This window comes from Ixodes scapularis, unplaced genomic scaffold (assembly GCF_016920785.2).
Source record: "Ixodes scapularis isolate PalLabHiFi unplaced genomic scaffold, ASM1692078v2 PGA_scaffold2__306_contigs__length_199485367, whole genome shotgun sequence".
NCBI classification, from domain to species: Eukaryota; Metazoa; Arthropoda; class Arachnida; order Ixodida; family Ixodidae; genus Ixodes; species Ixodes scapularis.
In genome coordinates, this window is record NW_024609857.1 from 64248493 (window position 1) to 64271775 (window position 23283).

General features: G+C 43.0%; 1 protein-coding gene across 2 annotated transcripts in view; it reads right to left on the bottom strand.

Moving 5' to 3' along the window:
- Positions 1–596: 596 nt before the first annotated feature.
- Positions 597–23283, bottom strand: part of LOC8024148 (probable Xaa-Pro aminopeptidase P) — a 111964-nt gene continuing 89277 nt past the window's right edge. Inside the window, exons 14-20 of one of the 2 annotated variants that reach the window (XM_042291903.1) lie at positions 18030–18090; positions 17034–17103; positions 13920–14024; positions 10779–10850; positions 8115–8191; positions 7137–7235; positions 597–4424 (exon numbers count right to left, since the gene is read on the bottom strand). In XM_042291903.1, coding sequence (XP_042147837.1) covers positions 4188–4424; positions 7137–7235; positions 8115–8191; positions 10779–10850; positions 13920–14024; positions 17034–17103; positions 18030–18090 — 721 coding nt within the window. In that variant the 3' untranslated portion in view covers positions 597–4187. The remainder of the gene's footprint in view (positions 4425–7136; positions 7236–8114; positions 8192–10778; positions 10851–13919; positions 14025–17033; positions 17104–18029; positions 18091–23283) is intronic. The other variant, XM_042291904.1, reaches the window with a different exon arrangement.

Consider the following 23283-nt stretch of genomic DNA (forward strand, 5'->3'; position numbering starts at 1 on the left):
TTTGAAAAATTGGGTCATCGCTATAAAAGAGCATATAGCCACTGCAACACGATTGGTAACCTGAGGCGTTATAACTTGCATCACGCGCTAAGGGTTACATGACCACATCGCGGGACGATTGTCTTCTATGTTGATGCTCACCTTAACGGGCTTTATCCGAAATACTACACTCTCAAAAAAGCCCGTACGCCTACTTTCCCGCAGAAAACTCGGAGAGCCGATCACCGCAACTTACGGAGGCAGATTATGATACCGAAACATATGTTTAGACCAAAAAACGTGACCTTTAGCAATGCGAGCGTGACGTTTTGCATTGCTTAATGTCACAACTCAGACTGCGTTTTTTGGTCCAGACGTGTGTTTCGGCATCGTCTTTCGCTGAGCTGCCTCCGTAAGTTGCAGTGATTGGCTCTCCGAGTGTTGTGCGGGAAAGTAGGCGGACGGGCTTTTTTTAGAGTGTAACAAAATACTAAACTGTAATCGCGCCAGTCGTGACTGTTTATGACATATATTAAATTTTGAAGATGTTCACATACTTACTTTTCACCTTAACACAACAAGAAGTCAACTCGAACAGATGGAAATTGACAAAACACTTTTTCATGAAACCAAAACTTTTATTGGATGGTACGAGCAATAATAAATTAATACTTTGCCGGCGTAAACATGTGTAGAGTAAAAAAAAAGTTTGTGAATAAGCTGATCCACTGGTCTAGGAAAATAGCTTTTTCCCAGTAGCCACGTGCACTAAACACACTAAAAGATCGAAATCATCAGTGTATTCATAAATTTTAAGAGAGACATTGTCATTCCGTAGTCCGAAACTAAAAACAATGACAAGAACGACCCATCAAGTTGACAAAAGCACATAGAAATGGCACACATATTTAAGTTCGGCGTAGGCAATACGTGATTCACGCTAGCTGAGTTATTTGATTTATCTGAAAAGAATGACTAGGCGTTGCGTTCGTTTTGTGACAATATTGAAGTAAAAACATTGTCCACCCTGCCGGAAAAAAACAGTATAACTTTTCGCTAACTGAATTTCGGAAAAGGAAATCTAACTGAATTTCTTGCTGGAAACCTAAAATCCAGTTTGCAGACAATCAAATGTAGTATATAAAAATTTTTAATTTTCTATGGCTCAATAAAAACAAATCCCTTCTTGAAAGGTTCTTCCGACGCCCCCAGAACTATTTCAGCTCGTGATGAACCGTTTCGTCTGAAACACTATCGCCCCCTGGTGCACTAGAAATGCAACTGGGCGACGAAAACCTCTCGCACAAAAAAGGAGCTTAAAAGAACCAATTATAGATTGTTCACGAAGAACCTATTTCGGGGTGCTTAAAAAAACTTTTCAGAGAGCAAAATATGGACAAGCCGAAGAACCCCCACCAGTTCTTTTACGACCAGATTTTTTTAGAGTGCGGAGTTAGGCTTTTTTAGATTAAAAAGGAAAAAAAAAAACGCTTCTTTGGGCCACTAGGGAGCTTTAGGAAAAAAAATAGCAACAACAAAGCCATACTTATTTTATTAACATTTTTTCTTTTAAAGTCAAAAGTCCCAAACGCCCACGAAAATGTTTCCTTTTCTTTTTTCCCCATTGCCCCGAAAAATGAAGCTTCATGTTAGTTCGCTGAGACAATTGCGGTTTTTAGCTATCACCCTCGTCACACGTTTACTCTTTCATATTCTCTAAAAACATTGCCCGACCAGGTCACACCGTCGTGCTAAATTACAGCGTTGAAGCACGCGAAACCAATTTTCTAGATTTATTTTAAGGAACCTCGATCTATTTTTGCCTCGCTGTAAATGATTTAGGAAGCATCTTGCACATGGGGTGGGCATTCTCGTTCTTATGTAAAGTCTATTATTTGCAAAAACGACCTAGTGAGTGTAGGAGTTTGATCACGTACATTTCGTCTGAGACCCAAGGCCGGCTGAGCCCTTTTCCAACTCATGTAATAAGTACAAAGCCACCATACCAGAAACAGGAGGGACGATTATAGAATAGTAAGAAGCTCTACGCTAACGCGATATGGTTTCTATTGTCTCTTGCAACGCATAAACAATAGTACAAGAGACTTCATCCCGAATTCGTACAAAGAAATGGCCTTGCAGTGGAAACGAGCTGTCTTTCCGTCGTCACGAAACGCGTTGAACGTCTGCCAGTGCATTTTCGCTACGATTGGTATTCACAAAAACAAAGATACGCCCAATTTCCAATGCTTGGTAACTTAGATATTAAAAATACCAATTTTGGTTCTCGTTTGTTTGTTGTTTTCTTTTTTTTTTCTGGTGAAAAAAGGGGGGGGGGGTATTTTTGCAGTTTATAAGGTGCAACAGAGTATATACTTTCTAAAGTACTCTTCTAAGTTCAACAAATTGTATGGTTTGCATACCGTGCAGACATCGACTTGTTCACTCCACTATGCACCCATAATCCGAAAAAAATTGTGTCGAAATCTTTAATCAACACGTATAGTTCTACTTAGCGAAAAAACATACAACTCTGTTTGATAATACTCCAAACGTACCTTATTAGAAGCATTTCTTATACCGCTGCCATTATGTATTACAACCGGCAACAAAAGTTTCTGAAAAATGTGGTGGGAAAGATTGTTTGGCTCGCAAAACAAAACAAAAAGAAGACGGCTTCGCTATGGTGGTTGTCGGTTTCTCGGGATATGCTAGGTTGATATGTTTAAATAATCACATTTTTTTTACAGATTCTATTGCGCTATCAGGTGGAACATCTCCAAATTCTAGAAAGTGTGAAATAAAAAAGTACGACATAAGTATTTCTACCCGGCCAAAAAAAAAAAAAAGCCAAAAAAAAAAAAACAACCTTTTGGCACACCCAGAAAGTCAGTACACTTGATCACCGGTTTTTGGTTGATTTTTCTAAGCTGGCCATTTTTTTACGTTCTGTTCCCGAGTTTCTCTCAGAGAGTACCGATGAGCATTCTCCATGATACCCCAGTAGAACCGGATACCTCCTCAATTGCATCCAGCAGTTCAGAAAAGTACAGGCTGCGTAGATAAGAAAAAATCAAAACTCTCGCGTGGGTAATGCTATAAACAATAAGGGGTCTTCACATTCACGTTTGTACTATGACATTGACTTCGAAACTCATTACTAATGAGTTCAATCATTGCAGACACGATGCCCAAGGATTAAACCGTTAGAAATATTCCGACAATTACTGTGAAAGAGAAACTTCAATATTCCCAGGTTGTGCACCGGATATTCGGTTTTGCCAGCGGATATGCATCAGTGGATCGCGCAGTAGAATATACATTCGTATTTAATTCTAAACAAATATTACATTTTTTTTTAAATTTCGCAGATATTTTTAATTTACTGGATAATTCTCGTATCTGCGTGATTGACATCGCCCATTAGATTGTGCGGCAGTTACTTGTGTTTCTACAAATTAATTCATTATAATATAAGATATACAAAACTGGGGAACACAGTTAAGCCATAACTACTGTACATCACGCACGAGGAAATCGTAAATCCCGTGATTTCTGATTACGGTCCTCGAAAACACTTTGGACAAACATGAAGCTAACAAACGCTATGACTCAGCTGGATTGTTCGGATCATTCAACCGCAAACCATGCGTAACGACCCGATGCGTTGACCGCACTTGCGAGTGCATACTTTGTCTCTGCCTTGAACAAGAAGCTTTGTATGCGCTCAAAACTGATACTCGAAGATGCCCATTTTAAATCTGCCGCCAAGATAACCCCTAATTTTAGAGCACAAGAATCCGGGCAATATTGCCTGCCATAATTTCTTTAAGCTAGCTGTCAATGACTGAATGCAAGGAATATATAAAGGGGGAACTATATGTTTAGTTCACCCCTCAGCTGATGGCATGGTGGGAGTTACCTGTTCGTGAAATCACTCAGCCGTTGGCTTTACACACCTGATCACGCTCTCTGCGCGGCGTACTCACTCGCGGAGAGCTCGATAAGGTGATCAAAAGCCAGGCATCTGACAGGACATGCGAGAACATAGTTTGCACAACCATATCAGCTTAGCCGTGAACGAAGTATCGTTAAACTATCCGTGATAGGGGTCACCTTGCTCTAAAGCGAACGACATGGGATAATCAAATGGGCAGGTGCTCTAAGAGCGATCGAAAGACGATTTCTTTTAAACTGGCCGCCGAGCATTAGGTCAAAGCAAAATTCAGGGCTCGATGGGCGATGAAAATGCTGAATAATGAAGCTGTGGTCACCGATGGGTACAACGCCGGCAAAGAGGCGTCACTGGAAATGGAAACCCTTGGAACAGGAAGGATGAAGACTTGTTTCTGGAGCCACTCGCCAGCTTCGTACTTTTTCTGCTGTCTCAGCTCTCGGCCAACACGGCGAAGAATGTTCTCATTGTACTCGTTCAACCACTTGACCTGCAACATGTAAAGGTGGGTACTAAATTATTTGCGAAAAAAAAACAAAAAAAAAACGGCGAAGCACAGTTTAGCTAATGGTCTTTGTAGATTCATAGAATATGCAAATACAAAGTCTGTTTAGTGTTCAGAGACGGAGGGGAATAGAGCAGCCATGGAATAAAACTTCGCCAGACCACTTCTTTTCCCTTTGAAGACATACAGTACATAGGCGGAACATTTTATTTTGATTGTATCTATTAGTTAGACTAAATAGAATAACAAATGGGCGGAGCATATTTCCAGCTAAATCTAAAACTCTTCGTGCCAAAACAACATTGAGCAGCCGTTACGAATCATTGAAGAGCTTGCTTTGACACTGGTTGGTAAATTCACCGACACGCGGTCTGATTTTCCGGTTCATATATCATCTAACTTCGGTTGCTAGGATCTCTCAACATAGAAAAGAAAAAGAATTGCAGAACGTTCATAGCATAAAGGCAGTTAGAAAACTGTAGCGGGCGAATTAAACATAGGGCAAAAGAAGTCTGCAAAAGGCTTAAAAAAGAATACCTAAACAAAATAATGCATTGAATAAAAACTGGAATGGATACACTGGCATGCCAAGATGCCTTCAAGGGCCATGCGCGATAGCCATAATACTGTTTTTCACTGGTTATTCACGGGTAATCTAATTTGAATGTCTTCTAGACGGAGGAGTTGGAATCTTAATTCTTTTTATGGCCTGAAATACTCGGGGGCACTACCCCACAGCTCTGTGAAGAACTTCAATGCAGCGTTGCCATAAGAATAAATTTGCCGGCAGAGTAGAAATTTGTAATTCTTGAGCCTTTCGTGTCCTGCTTGCTAGAACCGCCATACCAAAAAACATCGGGTGAAAAATTCCCCGTGTCTCCAAGCATCTGAAAGGGGTGCCGGCGCCGCGTTCATGGAGCCAGTGATTGGTAGCGCAAGCCACCACTCTACTGAAGTAGAGCCGTAGAGCCACAAATGCAAGAAACCAGATCAAGAAAAATTGGTTACAGAAAATCAATCCACCAGAAGAACATATAATGGTATCCCGCTGGCCGGCGAATGGTTTGTCAACCAGCCTGATGGCGAGGATTGTTTTTGTGCGTGCTTTTAAAACCAGCTTTTTTATTTTATGTGCACACTAAACGTGTACACACATCTACACATTTGAAGCTCGAGAAATATTTTTTTTTTGTCCTCCAAGAACCAAATTTTGTGAGACCTGTAGAAGGGTATGTACTTGGTCAAGTTGGTGATATATTGTATAGGATAAAAGCGCTAAGAAGACGACGGACATGTTAAAAGGATGATGAACATCACAGAGGGGTGTTGGTCCTTAATCGTTGAGCACTGTGAATATGTAGTACCCAAAACTGATACATAGGGTTGCTTTGTGTACTTTCTATATTATGTATTTTGAACGCGAATGCTTAATCTCTTTAAGGCGTTCTTATGTTGATTTTTGGTGTCTGGTGAAGCCTACTGAAATTTTTGTGAGTCTAGTATTGCAAACAATTTCCGATATGACAACGCTGCTTCAGTGAAACGTAGATACTTAAGCGAGTAGGCATGCAGCCTTCAATACCAAAAAAAGAAAAAAAGCACACTGTCGAGCTTGCTGGGACAACGTATAGCTTAACCTCTACAGAGGATGACACGTGCTGTTGCGTGCGGTTAACCATTAAATATACAAATCATTATTGAAATGTAGCCGTTGAAAGAGCCTCGAAGCATTTGAAGTAAAATTTGTGTGAAATTTCAACTTGTCGGTGACAGCCGGGAAGCGTTACGTGAAAACAAAATGAAAATGTCAAAATAAAGATTATCTGGGAGATAGTATACAACGCGGCAACACAGCCCTTTTCTAGCATTGAAGCCAAATGGTTCTGAATTTAGACGTCTCTATTGGGAATGCATTATTAGCTAAGAGCACCCGCTACACAGGAGCCTACTTTGCAAGGTTTCGTTACTTCGACTTTATCCGCCCATAACGCAGGAGCTGCAGAAGGCCCGAATGATATCCTCAGTTGACACTTGCTGATGAAGGAAATGCTTTGTTTAAGCCCGTTGTAAATCGAAAAAGCTGCTAATTACTGGAGTTCCAGAAGAGGGTGTGGTAACCTTCACTCCAACCTTTATTCAGGCTCCAAGACTTATTGAGGATAGAAGTTTTGAAAAACTGACAATGTCTGTCGCTTGCACTATGGTATAAAGGCGGCGGGCTGAGACACTTCGATTTTATCTCAAGCTCAACTAAAGAGAAGATTGGTGGCCCCATTAAACCGTGTGTTAAGGCACGGCAGCCCAGAGAACGTGGAACTCAAGTTCGTGATGCAGAATCGAAGAGGGATCCTGCATTCTATTCCGATCTCTGCCCGTTTCATTCTGAACGCGTATCGCACCGGAGTAAGGTCGTGTAGCGCTGCTGCGGGATACACGTTAATGTCCTCAGAATAGTTCTGACAACATTTTTCATCTACAGATGTTTCTGCTGTATACAGCGGAAACACCAGACGCCCACCGATGTCTAAACCTGCGCACAACAATAATTTCTCAACGCAAGTTTCCGCCGCTTAAATTACATGAAGCTACCAATTGCGTTAGTGATAACTAAATCTGTAAGAAGCATTTGTACCTTTAGTAGTGACATTAAGTCTCGACACAAATGGACGTCAACGGGACACAGGTTCATTGGCGTACCTGGCGTGTGTTCAGCAGTTCTGGAAGAATTAGTTTTCTCTCGAACGGTAGGAAGGCGATGGGCTCGAACTTGAAAAATTTCATACCACTGACGTTGTACTGAAAACAAGAGAGACAATTGAGACTGGGTTGATACGTTCAGATAAAAAAATGTAAACTACGTAAAATTATTTTGAAACCTTTTTTTACAGGTCAAGAAAGTCATTATGATAGTTCCTGTAAGAATTATATTGTTTATATTCGAAAATAAGCCGAGCTTTTGTAAACAGACCTGTGTCAAAACAGAAGTAACGCTTCGAATAAAAAAAGCAATGCGAGACAGCGATCTTGTTTCTCTGGTCTGACGTCATCGGTGCTCGCCATTCGCCTGGTTGCTTCCGTAAATCGCAATGACCCATCTCCCTTTTTGAGCGTTGCAAAGAACTTCACGCGCAGGCATTGGTCATAAAGATCTCGACCTTTTTTTGAATAAATACTGTAACGTTTTTATCCCGAGAACAAAATTAGGGAATATGGGATATGTATTCATACTTTAAAACGGTTGGAGCATACAGTGTCTTCTTTTGAGTCTACAGAACTTGCTGGCTTATGTGTGTTTTGTGTACCAAACAAACAAGTCTAAAACTACGTGAAATCAGTTTCCCGTAGAAATGGTTGGGACTACGAATTGTTCCCGCCAGGCCATGTTGCTCGACACCTGGATCAGCCGGCAAGGCAAGACCACTATCGTCACTTACAGCCTGGAGAGTTCCGATAATCTTATTATATCCCCGGTGCTAAGGAGATAAGTGCATTAGCCGATAAGGACACCAAAGAACAAATCACAAAGCAAGAAACGCGCTTCTTAAAACTCTCAGTTTACTGTCGAAGTCACCAATTTTATTCTGAAACTTTTGATATGTCTTAGAAGCTTCAATACCTTTTTTGCTAAAGTTTGCTTTTTGAAAATATATTTTTATATAAAAGTAGGTTGTTTACCTTAGGCGCTGTTTCCACCACTGTAGCCGTCGTCTCCAGTCGAATACCGAATTGGTCAACAAGGTAGAAACCAGGCTCTATGAACGGGGGAAAACCCAACATTCAAATTTTAACCCAGGCTAACATTAACATGTTTAAACAGATAGATGGCGGTTAAAAGTACACGCTAAAACTAGGCATTCCACGTAATGTCTCTTGACTACGGTGTGTTTCAGTCAGACAGTGTTTACACTGATCAGCCAAAACATTATGACCTCCCATACACTGTGTGAATGAGATCAGCTAGCTGAAGTGCCATCCGCGTTACCTACCACCTGCTGCTGCGGAAGATAGTTAATGGCCGCGAGTGATACAGGAGAATAATTTTTTTTATTGACGGATAGAGTTAGGGAGCTCGTGTCGCAGAAAAGCCGGCGTCGGCGTCGGCGTCGCCGTCGGTGGGACGGGAAAATCTTGATTGGTCGATAGGGTCATGACGTCACAGCGACGTGGCCTCGAGCGGGAATTTCAAACCACTCACAACGCTCACGTGAAGCGTGACGTCACGCGTGCAAAGAAAGCGATTAAAAGATTATATTTAATGGGAATTAAAGGTCTCATATATCAAATGATTTTACTTTATAAAGTAATTCATTCGCCTCAAAAGAAAAAAAAAAGAATAATTTTAGGTGGAAACGGAGGCCCACGACCAGTCGGTTGCGAGCCAGAAACGCTATCATCTTGGCCACGCAGACACGCTTTAGCCTCTTGGGAACGAGCGGGGGTTTATATGTTTAGGTGTCGCGTTTCACTCTTAATGGCCAAGCTTAAGCGTCCTCATGTAATGCCGTTGACCACGTTCGCACGTTTTTAGAATGGTTGCTGATTTACGCGTCTTTGATAATTGGGCTCGTTGTAATGGCCTAACGGCCCGAAACAAGTATCTCATGAAATGTAAAGCTTGTCGTATGCTCGCCAGCTACCGCCGTTGGTAACTATCAGAAGGGGAGAACGACAATGAAACCATTCGTAGACGCCGAGGCGTTGCACGTCCACGCTCCATCCCAGAAAGTGAATGTCGGAGGCTCTTCTGCTTTCCGAAGCAAAATAGGAGGTCACCTGCGACTCAGCTGGTAGTTAGATACAATGCAGGTCAAAGTATGCAAATGTTTCCGAGCACACAATTCATCAGTCTTTATATGATACTTATTACTCTGCAACAGACGATATTTGCACCTGTTTTGCGTACTGCAGGTGTCGTATTAGGCAATAGGTGATAATATTGAACATAACGCAAGATAAAGCAGCGCACCCGGTCCTAAGATCTAGCAAGAGGCATAAAAACCGGTCTCGTCTCTCCCAGTCGTATTCGGTTACAAAAATGTGAACGGGCCTTTACAGATAATAAAGATGTTTGTTCTCTCTCTCTTTCAAATCTTCGTGCGTGTCGAGGTGGGGGACGTATGCGTCAGTCACTTATTTAGCGAGCTAGAGAGTCCTCTTCGCTCACTTGTTTGAATCACGCATTGGTTGTACATAATAATATCCTCGATAAGAGGGGACGATTTAGAGGTATTTTCTAATATATAAAGTTTAAATATAATCTTAATACATAAAAATATTAGCTAGAAGAGTATTCTCCCCATGCGTCGCTTCTAAGAACGCGTCGGAAATTAAAAACAGCGCGGAAAGACGAGGACCAGACAAAGAAGTGACACGGACGTAGCGCTGACTTACAACTGAGTTTAATGAACGGAAACTCGCAATATATATTTGCGGTGTCACGAACAAAAAAAGAAAAAGAAAAAATTCAGCCCATGTGATGTATCACCAATAAAAATAAAACAATGATAAAAAACATTGAAAAAACATTGAAAAAACATTGAAAATGAAAATGAAATACGCCATGACACAGCCGTACAAAGTATGTGCTAAAAATCGAGCAAGTCACGGAACCAGAAAATTCAACTCTTTACCTGATAGGGCCACGGAAGGACTGCTTACACATGCTGCACCCAACCTCGCTATCTCAACAGCCTCTAGAATTTCCCGAGTAAGCTGGTCCCTAAGAACGCGGAACGTATAGTTGGATATCGTGCAATGACTAGGCGTGCGAGTACTATTTTCAGAATAAGATTAACAAGGAATGTAGCAGCTGTCTCAATTTTGTTACCACAAAGTTGACTAATTTACCGCAACAACACCTTTTAACTTTGAAAAAAAAAAAATAGCTCCATTAGAAAATAGTAAAACGTAGCAAAATGATCCCTGGAGCGAGAGTGCTGTCGTGGATTGTCGAGGGATTCTTCCTTTCTGCATTAAGCAACGATTGTTTTTTGTTTTGTTTTTATCTGAAGAGCACCATCTGTAAGTACCTCACAAAATGCACGACTACTAATTGAAGTGCGCCCAGAACGAAAATGTCAAAGTTCGCAAGTTCACTACTACCATTTCTAACATTCGAGTTAAATCTCCTATAAATAGACAATATCATATTTAAAACTTAAATGGAATAGCTTGATGCTCGGCTCAGTGAGAGTCATACATATTGAGAACTTTCTGTTGTCCACGGAGTGCGCCAGTCGGCGCACCTAGGAAGTTCAAATATTCAGATAAACTTTGCTAATTTGGTGTTAGGCTCTTAGCCGAAAGTCATTACATAATAAGATGTTTGTAAAAGGTTACCGATTGAGAAGAACATTCCAGGCATAAAAGCTGCGTCAGTTGGCTTGGGGTAGTTCGCCACGCGTGGAATACCTGAAAATGTTAAAGGACAGTCACTCTTGACATCAAACAAGAACACCGAACACACTCATATTCACGTGCCACCATATCACTACACATAATGACGAAATCCTCAAGGGAGGGACGTCACACCCAATACCGAAGCCTTTCAACATCTTCCAATGTCCCCAGTGCAGCTTCAAGAGATCTTCGTATTCCTTTTTTGTCGGCATCACGAAAAGTTGCTGCTGGAGAAGGTATCATATTCCAAGCCAGTCTCCGGGGCCGTTGTACCTCAACTTCGTCGAGTCTTATAGCAACGACTAATCGTAGATTGATCCCGCCAACGACGCAAATAGGGTATCATCCCCCCTAAATAACGCTTTAAAAACACGAAAACGCTTCAAGACAGGTACGAGAGCAAGAACGAGACAACACAGCGTGGCGTCGATCGATTTGGGCGACACGGAGACACAATTCTTGAGAACATTGGCGTGGCATGGATTAGTTGAATGGCGTGATGATGCTTATTCCTTTGCTTTTATGAAGATCAAACAGTTGAAGTTAGCGCATTGTGTTGTCTCGTTCTTACTCTCGTCCTTGTCTTGAAGCGCTATCATGTTCTCAAAGTTTCAGTACCAACTCCCCCCAAAATACGTATCGAATAACGCTTGTTGAATTAAACGAATCTCCGGTAAAAGTAAAGTGTTTAACAAATCCTTCCTTCCTCCTACCATCGCTGAATGGAACTACTTCATCAGGGAAGCTAACAATAAACTCGACGTTAACTTCACTGATGCAGCGGTGTATTATAATGATCGACTAGCCCATTTTAATTGAGTACATGTATAAATTCGGTTATTTTTCTTTTTGTTTATCTCGTTACAATTTTGTGTCACTGTTTTTATTATTTTCATACCCCCCTATGCTATGCGCTACGTAGTAGGACTTAAAGGGTGAAAAAATCGAATGAAATGAATGAATGATTTGCATTATGTCACTAAAGGAACCCACACACTACAGTCTCCGACAGCTCAAGAAGCGCCGGATGTGGCTTAGTATATTCACGGTTCTAGATTTGTTTGACGGCACTCTTGTAAGCGACTGCCGCAAGTTCATTAGCTGCGGTGCGATAGCGAGTGCTCGAGACTCGACACGACCCGCAGTAACTCTAGCGGACGGGATGGATTGAGACGCACTATCGACGTTCATGAACCATTAAACATCGCTTCTCTATAGCCGAACCTACCACCTTTCCTGTCTTTCCCTCCGACCTTGGCATCGATCAAACTTTAGTTCTAACATGCGTAACTTCTTGTGTACGGTTGTCAAAAAAGCAGAAACTTAATTGTTTTTTTTTTTGCTTCATTTAATAGCCATAAGTATCTAGAGACATTACCTATAGAGTATCGGCAGCGCTCTATGTCCCACTACTTCGTGGGCGCCGCCATTTTGTTACGTAGAGCACAGCGGGTGCAATAAGCCATGCTTACGACTCGCAAATGCACGACTTCCCGAGCTTCAGATACGGGGTCAGGAAGCACACGCGATATGTATTTTCTCCGTCGCGCGACAACTTTTGCAGCGGCAGCTGTTACAGACTCTTCCCACCGCTGGAAATGACATCCGCTGCAGTTGTAACTGTCGTCGAAGTAGGGCGTAGGGCGTCCGTCGTCGATAACCCCAAATGCTGGGAAAAAAGATCCCCCGCAGCCGGGGTGTTCTCAGGGCTCTCTCCTGGATCCGCTGATTCTGAACCGGGCGATTTACCAATTGGCTACGCCGCAGCTTTGGCACCCGGCTTTATAAACGGCATTCGTCGAGCACACATCTGCGTACGAGTCTCATGTAGCGTCCGTTAAGTGGCCACAGTTGTCGTAACGTCGAGATGGAAATATATATATATATATATATATATATATATATAAATCTGTAACGAATTCAACATTTAATCGGAGTTAATTGTTCAGATTAAAAGCTTCGGCTACGTGGTGGAAGTCACCGCCCGATTGAAAGGGTTGAGACGTATCCATGCATCGAGTTCCATCCCTTGTCGCCCCACGCCACCTGTGTCGTGACATCACGCTACCAGACAAGAGGGCTTCTGTGGGAGTGTGCGCGTGCTCGCGTAAGAGCGTGCGTGCGTGAAGTCACAGCGCGAGCCCACGGCAGTGCTACCGTGCTACCGCGAGCTCGCGCTGTTACTTTGGATCATGATCCTCAGCGCCCGCCACGCACCGTAGGACGGCTGCGATAGAAAGCGGTAAACAACCTCATTGGCGGTAAGGCTACGCTAAAACTGACCGATGGCTCCTCCGCGTAAGGAGCCGACCGCGGCAGAAAAAGCGCAATGCAAGGCTAGACTTGCCGCTGCAGCGAGGGAACATCGGGATTGTCAAACCAAAAAGCAGAAGCAACGCAAGCAGCAGGTCGTCATCGATGCACGAAAGAGAACAGTGAGGTGCGTGTTCATGAGAACGAAGCCAAGAGACTTCGCCGTCGAGTCTCCACGCTGCGTGAATGCGACACCGATGTCCAACGACACCTGACGTGTCTGTGGATTCACACAGGACAAATTATTTAAAGACTTTTGGAGGACGCGAAAGCGTTTCATGTGATTTCAAAAAAAAAAAAAAAAGAAGCTTAAGATAACTGGCAACCATGGTTCTAAGCACCAAGATGGCTGAAGTTTCGTTACGCTGAAGGTTAACTTACATAGCGGCTCTACTTAGTGGCAAGATGTCACAAACATAAGTTGTCGTATACTTTTCATCATCCAAGACACTCATGTGGCAAAACCTTATAGGATCCTGACTTTAGTTCCCGCCCCTGCTCGTTTTCATGTGAATAAGCATCGTACTGGTGTACGGTTGTGTATCACTACTTTGTGGCGCTCGTTAAAGACCCCAGGCTAGCAGTTGCGCTGCACTGGCTAGATTTCTCATCTACAGCGGAGGCATTGCTGCAGACGCACATTGGAGCTGATTAAGTTCCCGCCGTCTAAACGCTTCACGCAGCACATATATTATAGTTTTCATCATCTCCGACATTCTGGATGGAACCTTTCTGAGAGGACAATTCATAGAAAGAAATAAGGCTTACTTTCGTGGACGGCGAGGTAGGATCCGATCCCGTGTCCTGTGCCGTGGCCGTACATCAGTCCCGCCTCGAACAGCGGTCTTCGAGCCAAGATGTCCACCTGAGCGCCTGGGTGAACCGTATGTCACAAACATCACAGACGATCCGAAAATATTTTTTTTCAACGCGTTAGTGTCGAGCAGCTAGGCCTTAAAGGAACGATATCACATATCTTGTAGATTGACATGTAGTAAAGTTTTGAGTCCAATGGGTAGCTAATATTACTTTATCTGTGCTGACACCGAAACCAGGCATTCGTGAGGTTTTGCCAAGACGTCATCTGTTGTACCTTAAGGCCTCTTCACATATACACCGCAGGGTCCTATTAGTCAGCACTGGAAAATAGCTCTGACCGTGTGCCGATCCAGCGCTGACTTCGCTCTGTACTAGTGATGCAGCGCTGATATAGCGCTGCATCAGTGCTAAGTTACGTTCACGAGGGAGCTGCACCAGCGTTGTTCCTAGCGTTGATTACCGTTGCAATGTGCATGTGAATCGGCCTTTATATTTCGAGGAGGCAGAAATAGCAGTCGGGTGTAACGATTTATACGAGTACGAGATTAATACGAGGTAGTAGATCAAGAGGTATTTTATTTATTTTTCGAGGTTTTTCTTCATTATGTTTTAGAACATACGCATCGTATTTAACGGAATATTCAGCCGCCACGTAGTGTGCACTGAAAGAATAAAACTTTAAATTATCCATTTTACATTAATATCGACTATAAATGAAAGTTACAAGCACAATGTGAAATCCTTCAAAAGGATTGGTCATGCGTGCTTTGTTGTAAAACAGAGGCAGCTTCCAGGATTAATTGGGACAACTCATTCTCCTAGCTTCTCCCGCGCTTCAGTACTTCAGTTTTGGTGGAATGTTTGGTTTTACACTGCTGTGCGAGCCTAACATAATCGTCACATTTCCCGAAAAAAGGCAATTGGTTGCAAAAAAATTCAATATTATTGACGCCGGAGTCTATGGCAAATATCTAGTTCGTATAATTACCTGTTTGTTTATATTTTTTACCACAGCACACGTGTGTTAATCCTGGAAACACTCAAAATGTTTTCTTTGTTAGCGCCTGCCTAGTTTGCCATTATTACCCATCATGCTGTCATGAGACGAACCTTGTCTTTATTCGAGACCGCTGAAAAAAGAAAAAAACAAACAAAAAAACCCGCATGTCAAAGGATAGGGATAAAATTTTAACTTCTCGTCCAATTTAAAGTTGTCTGTAAGTATTGCAACGTTCGTTAAGAAACAGAGAACTCAAGTCAGATTTTTCCTTTGCTATTCATATCTGATGCCGAAGGCATCACATGGGAATAGGGTTAGACCAAACGAATAGGTTTAGACCAAACAGGTTTAGACCAAACATTAGTATTCTCCACCCCTGACTGACCAAATGACGTCTATTCCAGCGAAGAAACAAAATAGGGCTCAAACACTTAGTAACAAGTCGAAACTAAAAAGACGGTCGAATTTCACTTTAAAAAGCCGAAGGAGAGGCGCGGGACACGGCTATTTAAAAAGCTGGCCAATACGACAAGCATTATTTTCAGCGAAGTGATATGAAGTCGAGCCCTTTGACAAATGGTTATTTTACTGTTGTGCATTAAGACGTACTCCCCACACATAATTCTTTTTTCAATTCCCAGCACGTAATTATCAGAACTCGATATTCAATACCCATAAATAAAAATCCCTGACGTTTACATCGGCGAGTCCCATCGATAGCTGTCACCTTGATGTTTCACCGACGCGTCCGACTTAGCCCACTACATTGTGGGAGGCAACTCAAGCGATGCTTCACACGGCAGGCTCATTTGGGTTGGGCACGAGTTATTCTCTGTTAGGTTTTTTTTTTACCTATAGTATGATTTACCATACGTCCGAGTGAAGCCGACCAAATTCATGGGGCCAATCTAGTATTGTCGAAAACACGAAGTCCTGGCGTGAGTCCTCTTTCAGTGCGTGAGCTATCCCTGGAGTATCCACCAAAGGCCTAAAAGTGCCCGCCGTGAACTTGCGCGTTTAAACTTCGTGCCACAAAGACTTCGACTGTGCAATAAGATGCGAAGAAGCAAAGTAAATGAAACGTTTGTTGACATATTTTATAACTTATTATATTTATAAATGTAATAACGTGGACACAGCGATATAAGACGGTATTTCAACGAATATCAGATTACGCTCTACGACAGAGAGCAACATTAATGCTTTCAACTGTCACTTCTACGTGTTCATTACGACATAAAATATCGTGGCCTTGAATATACGATGTGATACTGCGACAATATAATTAGCAATGGTGACACAGTATACGTGTCACCATTGTATACCGCCTCCGGAGTGTCTATATTATCATGTCGAAGGAAAGTAAAGCGTTTGACATTTTTGCATGACATAATTCATAATAACGCTGGTTTAAATTTTAATGATTATTTGCAGTATAACGCGAGTCGCGCTACAAGGCAGAAGCAGGAGAATTTGCTCCTTGAGTTCCGCTGCAGAAAATATGTTTTTAAAAACTCATTTTTTCCTCGTTCTGTTAGTGAGTGGAATGAGTTGCCACCAAGTGTGACGGCGATTGCTTCTACCGCTTTATTTGCGAGCGCAGTTGATGAATTGTTTTTTTGTCATCACCAATGACTAAGCTACTTCTTATTGTTGTTTGTTCGTTCGACTCATTGATTGTTTCTGATGTTTGTCTATCATGCCTTGGCCCTCAAAAGTTGGCCGGCAGTATTCTCAAATAAATAACTAAATAACAAGTTGAGAGCCTTCAATGTATGAAACAGAAGTATGCATATTCCAGATATGACCTTACAATATTAAATATAGTTATCTTAAATAATTAACTGGTCCTTGTTTTAGAAAGCACGATAGTGCGAATACCATTACGTATATTAGAATGTTTTAGTAGTCTTAATAGTGTTCAGACAAAAGGTGCGGAGTGAACTGCTGGATCTACTGCTACCAAAGGAAGTTTGTGATGCAAGAGAAGAGGAACATCGAGCCCGCTAGGGCCCGAACGTTATTTAACAAATATATACTGAAGCCAAAACCAAACCACTCACCCGTCACGCCTTGAGGAAACGTTAAAGTGAAGAGATCAATGACACCCATCAGGACCCTCGTGTACGCTTCCTGGGGAATACAGATCCGTTAACATAAGGAAATATTTCGAAGGGTTTCAGACGACTGAAAATGACGCGGACTTATCACACTACAAATCGCAAACATGAAAATCAAGTAAATATAAAAAAACAACGTAAATAAACGCACAGTAAATCGAAGTTATGTTACTCACTGATTCCGTAAGCACCATAGTTAACACGTCGTAGGGTTTAGTTTTTTTTAAATTTTTATTGACGAACAGGGAGGCACGATAGTGACCCAAACAATGAAAAAAAGAGGGCAATATTATACATTTTACGTTTTATATGCTCAGCCAAACAAAAACAATATACGCCGCTAATTTACAGCCGTCGCTCAATAGAGTTAGTTATTAGTTTACAGTGAGTGTATCGCTAGATAAATATCGGGAGACGCCGTCATATTGAAAACTGTGTTCACCATTTGGTGCAAGATGTCGCATTAGGGCAGTATTTGGGCGAACAAAACTTTAACGTGACAAACCTCTCAAGTGCATTGTTTGAAATTTTACATTTCCCACGTTGGCTACGCAGTGTCGGCTTAGTGCAAGCTTTACCCCTAGATACAATTACAAATTCGCTTCGTCAGAACAAAACAAAGGGGACTTGCAACAAACAAAAAAGTCACATAGTTACTATAGCTATGCAACTTATAGTACTATATTATGCCTCTTTTTATTTATCCAGCCTCTTTCGTGGAAGTGCTGACTTTCTATGTGAAGCAGTTGTGCGTGCGAAATTGATGCATACCCGCAATGCGTCCGCTGTAAAAGTCACCGTGTTAACTCAAATTGAAAGCAGGTCAGCCTAAAAGAACACTCTCGCCCTCCTCTTTTCGTAATGATACGCCGCGATGTTTTATGCATGGGCAGCCCAAACATCGCTTGAATATTTTTATAGGTAATTCAGTCCACAAACCTTCTGGAACGGAGTGGGATTGCCGAAATGCCACGTCCTGGTAAGATCGACTGTCCCATCTCTTGTAGTGTTTTGGGAGAAAAGGCACACAGATATTGTAGCAGGCAACACTGTTTTATCATAATATACTTCTGCACAACCTCAAATTTCTCTGGTTGTCCTCAAAGCACGCGAAGAGCAATTACTATCCACCAAAAGGGCATAATGAAAGGAAGCGCAAAAAGGACGGAACAAAGTCGCAGAAACACACACACACAGGACAGGCGCTAACTGGCAACTTATGTTTATTGAACGATTGCAACGCCACCAAAACTGTTGCGCAGACACGCACGCACACAAACAGCCATCTTATCATGAAAAAAAACAACGAAAAAAAACAAGAAATGTGACACCGCGTTAACACGCAACGAGAAGTTCTTTTTTGATAGGCTGCTGCTTTGTCAGGCAGGGATTAGTCATGCGAGAAAACGACACAGAGAGGCAATGACCAGGGTCGTGTACACTTACAAAAGGTATTCATCAATGATAAGCCTCAAGTCTGTTCATCATGTGTACGAAGGCGACACTAATACAGGAGTCCTGGCCGCATGAATATATTTTTTCCACTTTAAGCTACTCCCTTCCAGACTTCTCTTTGCAGCGCCCTGCCACTTGTACCCTGTCCAGTTAAGGGAAACAGCCGCGGGACTTGCAGTGTACTGGAAAGTGAGAATCGTAGTTGTCAAGCGAGTCCGCGTGTTCTCGTTGACTGTCATTCAGGCAACGCCTGGTTTGACCAATGCAAACACGACCGCAGGCCAAGGAATCTTATGAACAACCTGAGAGCCAGATGCACAAACGTCTTGGCGCCTTTTTTTTTTTTTTTTTTTGCATAGAGACCGACACGCGGAGCGGCTCTGTTTACCAACACGGACGGAATGCCGCCCATGCGCGGAAGCTATGTGGGCAAAAGCGGCCCGGCCGTGTTTTCGCCAATGTGTTGTGTGGCGTGCGCTCGTTGTTGACGTTGTAGGGACGCTTCTAGCTTTATTTGCGCGTCGTATTTACTGACAGCGTATGTCGTATGCTATGCTTCACTATTGGAGCTCGCTACCCGAGCCTGAACGGCAGCGGTGTCGAAACAAAGTGTGCGTGGACGGCGTTGCCTTCGAGGATCCGTACGTCGCAAACAAGGCCTGCTGGACTTCCGAAGTAAAGTTGCTGCCACCGAAGTCGACGCCTTACGTCGTCGTTTATTTAGTTTTTCCGGCAAACCAGTTCACGGCCGACACGGTGCAGGCATACAGTTCTCTCGAGGACTACGATTACTTCAAGTCGGTTTCCGCACTGCCGGCGGTATCAGCAGACAATGGGTCTGCGGAAGTGCATTTATTCATTGATTAAATAAACACAGCGTCTTCAAGTCAAGGTATGATATTTTTCCTACCCTCATGACCACAAGGCATAACAAGCAGTAACGCATTGTCCGTTCTGCAGTTTTGGCGGTAACACGTTACAAGTAACGGCGTTACCAGGAACGCGTTACTTTTTTCAGTAATGCAGTAACCTATTCGTTACTTTTTCGACACAGTAACCGGTAACGTAATTACGTTACTATTTCAAGTAACGTAGTTACGTAACTTGTTACTACTTCCAAGTGTTAAAGAAATTACACTTCAATTTGTTCCGTGCTTCTGGGCGTCAAGCCATGTGAATTTCTGAGTATTCTGCGTCTTTTCTCGTGAGTATTTAGGTGAAACCGAGAAAAGAGATAGAGTAATTGTATTCAATTTCTGCATGAACATAATGTTTCTTGATGCTTATGCAAACCTGTATCGTCAAAACAGTGAAACGTGTTAATTCATAATTTCAAAAGTAACGCAGAAGTAGCGTGCGTTATTTTTATCGGTAGCGGTAACGCGTTCCTTTTGTTTGCAAGTAACGAGAAACGCATTTCATTACTTTTTTGGGTAACGCCTATAACACTGCCGTTCTGTCGCCGATCCCCTTCTGCCTGGTATAGCACGGGCGTAGCGAGCCTCCGACGAGCACTTGGCCGGTGCTTTGTGAGCGAACACCGTGGGAAAAAAATCGGGGTGGTCTGGATCATACGGCGGGTTCCCTGCACATAAGCAAGCCTCGGGACGGAGATTGAAATGGAAACCACACTTGCCTTCAAGAAAGTGCTTCCCGCACAAACAGTCGTTTGCGCGAGGCCACCGTTGTTTTCGACCCACAGATATTATCCACCTTCTGTGCCTCTCAGAGTCTGCCGGGAACTTGTGAAAACTCACCCCGCTACTTTTTTTGTACCTTTTGGTGCAATTAACGGCAACACAGCTTCGCGGCATGCTGAAATGGTATGACGCCCATGCGAAACGTGCCCCCTTCTGCCCACACCACCCAGCTCCGGCACGATCGCAACGCCGCCGCAGCTCCGTGACGTCAAGCCGGCGAGTCCTTTTGATTGTTGACCATTGCACACATTTCGGACACCTTCTAGGGGTCCGTTAGGAAGACGTCCACCCTGACTTTGCAGCTATTCTTTTCAGATTTGGCAAAACTTTGTGCACGTACGCTTACACCTCGAACCTTTGCGGTTTCCCAGGAGCAGTGTGAGAGCTTTTCATTTCTTTAGCAGGAATTTCGCCACTCCAATAACAAGAGAGGAAAATTCTGAAAAAAATCTGACTGTTTCAAGCAAACTACCTGAAGGTCGAAACTGCCACAAACTACACCAAGACATGACTTGAGTGATGCAGATCAAAGGCACAAGTCGATGCCCCTCTTGATCAACTTAGAGGGGGCTGGGCCAAAAGGCAAACGAGCCTTATTGTCCGTGGCCTGTACATCGAGCACACATGTCGAGATGAGTTAAGAAAGAGCTAGAGAGGGAGAAAAACAAAGACCTAAAAACTGTAAAAAAAAAGAAGAAACATTAATCAGGAGCTTAAGGGCAAAATGCAAGTGATTTGAGCAACTGTTAAAAGACTCGAAGATAAACTGGATTGACGAATTCATGCACCCTTCTAATAAAATGCACACACACACAAAAAAAAAAACGACCAAATTATTAACATGTCTTTATATATTTGCAATAGGTGCGCCAATCAGAGGAATTTCCCTAACTGATGCACCGATTAAAAAATGCACGTATATTATATTTGGATGATGTTGTCCTTTTCGTCAGCATTCCATCCGGAGGACGCTTGGATGCGTCAGCCCAGTCAATTTTAGATGTTTGTATCAGTTCGTGAGATCACATACACTTTACCCTTGACCTTTCCTGGGATGGTTCGTTACAGTTTTTAGATCTCTGTCTCTCTTTTAGCTCATCGGAACATGTCCGCTGGATGTACCCAGGTGGCACAGTTCTTACGGCGAAAGTTTGGATTTTGTTTAAGAATTTAGGGCCTTAAAAAGCCTGAAGAAGCCAAGGTAGAGCCGAACTTGACTTCCTGAGGCTAAAGTCTGGGAATCTTGACCCTAGTTCACCAGAAAAGTGCCAAATTTAGGATTCCCTGCTGGTAGTCTGTCATCTGGTATCTTTGGGCCTAAAAGTACACACAAATGCCAGAGTTAGGGTTCACTTCTGGTTGTTTAGTTTTCATGTGGCAATATTGGGCCTAAATTGCCATGCAAGTGCCAGATTTTGGCTTCACTCCTGGTTCTTTGGTTCATACCTGGTATCTTTTGTTCAAATCTGGCACATTGGCAATGATGTGGCGAGCCAATGAAAACCCATACAGGGAGTTTTCGAGAAAAAAGAGTCATGTTTTGGGGCCCGGGTAAATAAAGTACGCTTCGCAGAAAGGTCAAACTCTGTGAGAATGTTACGCTAGCGGTTGGGATAGAGCACAAAGATTCCGGAGGATAACATTACCTGGATCAAAATATAAATAAAAAAGATAACTTTTTCTATAAGCCGACGTCCAACTTAGCCTAATATAGTCAAAACAAGAACTGACATTGCGGGCGCCCGCGGCATGTACTTCAGTGGAAAAAAATCTTGTAACCAAGAAGAAAAAAAAAACAATATCCTCTTTCTTGCTGATAAGTGCTTTTCATTATTTAATTCCACAAGCGTCCACAATGTCAGTTTTAGAGCGCAGCTCTCAGGCACCCGTTTCGCGGTGCATTATGGAAAACGTCTGATAATGCACCGCGGTGACGCGCGCGTTTCATTATGGGAAGTTTTCCATAACGCACCGCGCGGGAGGGAGGTGGAGGGGGAGGAGGAAGGAGGATAGGGAGAAGGAGGGAGGAGGACGATGTTGAAAGGTGGGGAGAAGGAGGAGGGGAAGAGGAGAGAGGAGGAAGAGAGGGAGAAGGCGGGGAGCACGAGAGGAGTATATGAGGAGAGGGTACGGATGAGGAGGAGGGGCATACCGTCCCCTTTGTAGCCTCGCCTCCTCCTCCTCAAAAGCTGCGCTCTAATTCGGCATTACAGGGGGGAGTTGTAAACGCCTTTCAATTTTTGTTTTTACAATATTAGGCTTAGGTGGACGTCTGCTCATAAAAACAAATTAGTTTATCTGAATTATCTATAGATCTAGGCAGCGTCATGTTCTCAAGCTTTCGCTTTCTATTTCAACCGCAAGCGTCACATTCTCATGGAGTTTGAGCTTTCTACGATTCATAGTTTATTTTACCCGGACCGAAAAACATGGTTATTTTTTTATCGGGAACTCTGTCCTATGGAACTATGTAATGCATTGTAGAAAAACCGTATTAGGCCGACGTCAGGCAACTAGGATTTCCAAGATTGTGCCAAGTTAGGCGTTTCACTGACGTGCTACGCGGGTGCATACCACAAACAAAGGCCCTTTTGCATTTTGATACAGCCCAGTACAAGTTGATTAATAGGAGCATCGCCCCGTTGTGCCATGGAGCGGCATTACTCAAGAAATGTTTGTATGTAGTTTGTAATAGTTTCGGCCTTCATGTAGATTGCTTGCCACAGGCAAGATCCCTCCCCGCCCCCCTCCCCCCCCCCCCCCCCCCCCGCACTTTCCAGTGCACCGCAAGGCCTGTGGCTGTTCCCCCCTAACTGGACAGGGTGCAAGTTGTAGGGCGTTGCGAAAATTGGTTGTAAAAGGAGTTGCTCGAGACGACAAAAATAAATTCATGCGGCAAGGACTAGTGTCGCCTCCTTAGATATGATGAACAAAGAGCTTAGGTTTATCATCGATGAACAGCTTTTGTATCTGTACACGATTCTGGCCATTGCCTGTTTGTGTCGCGTGCTCGCATGGCTCACTTGTATCTCGCCTTA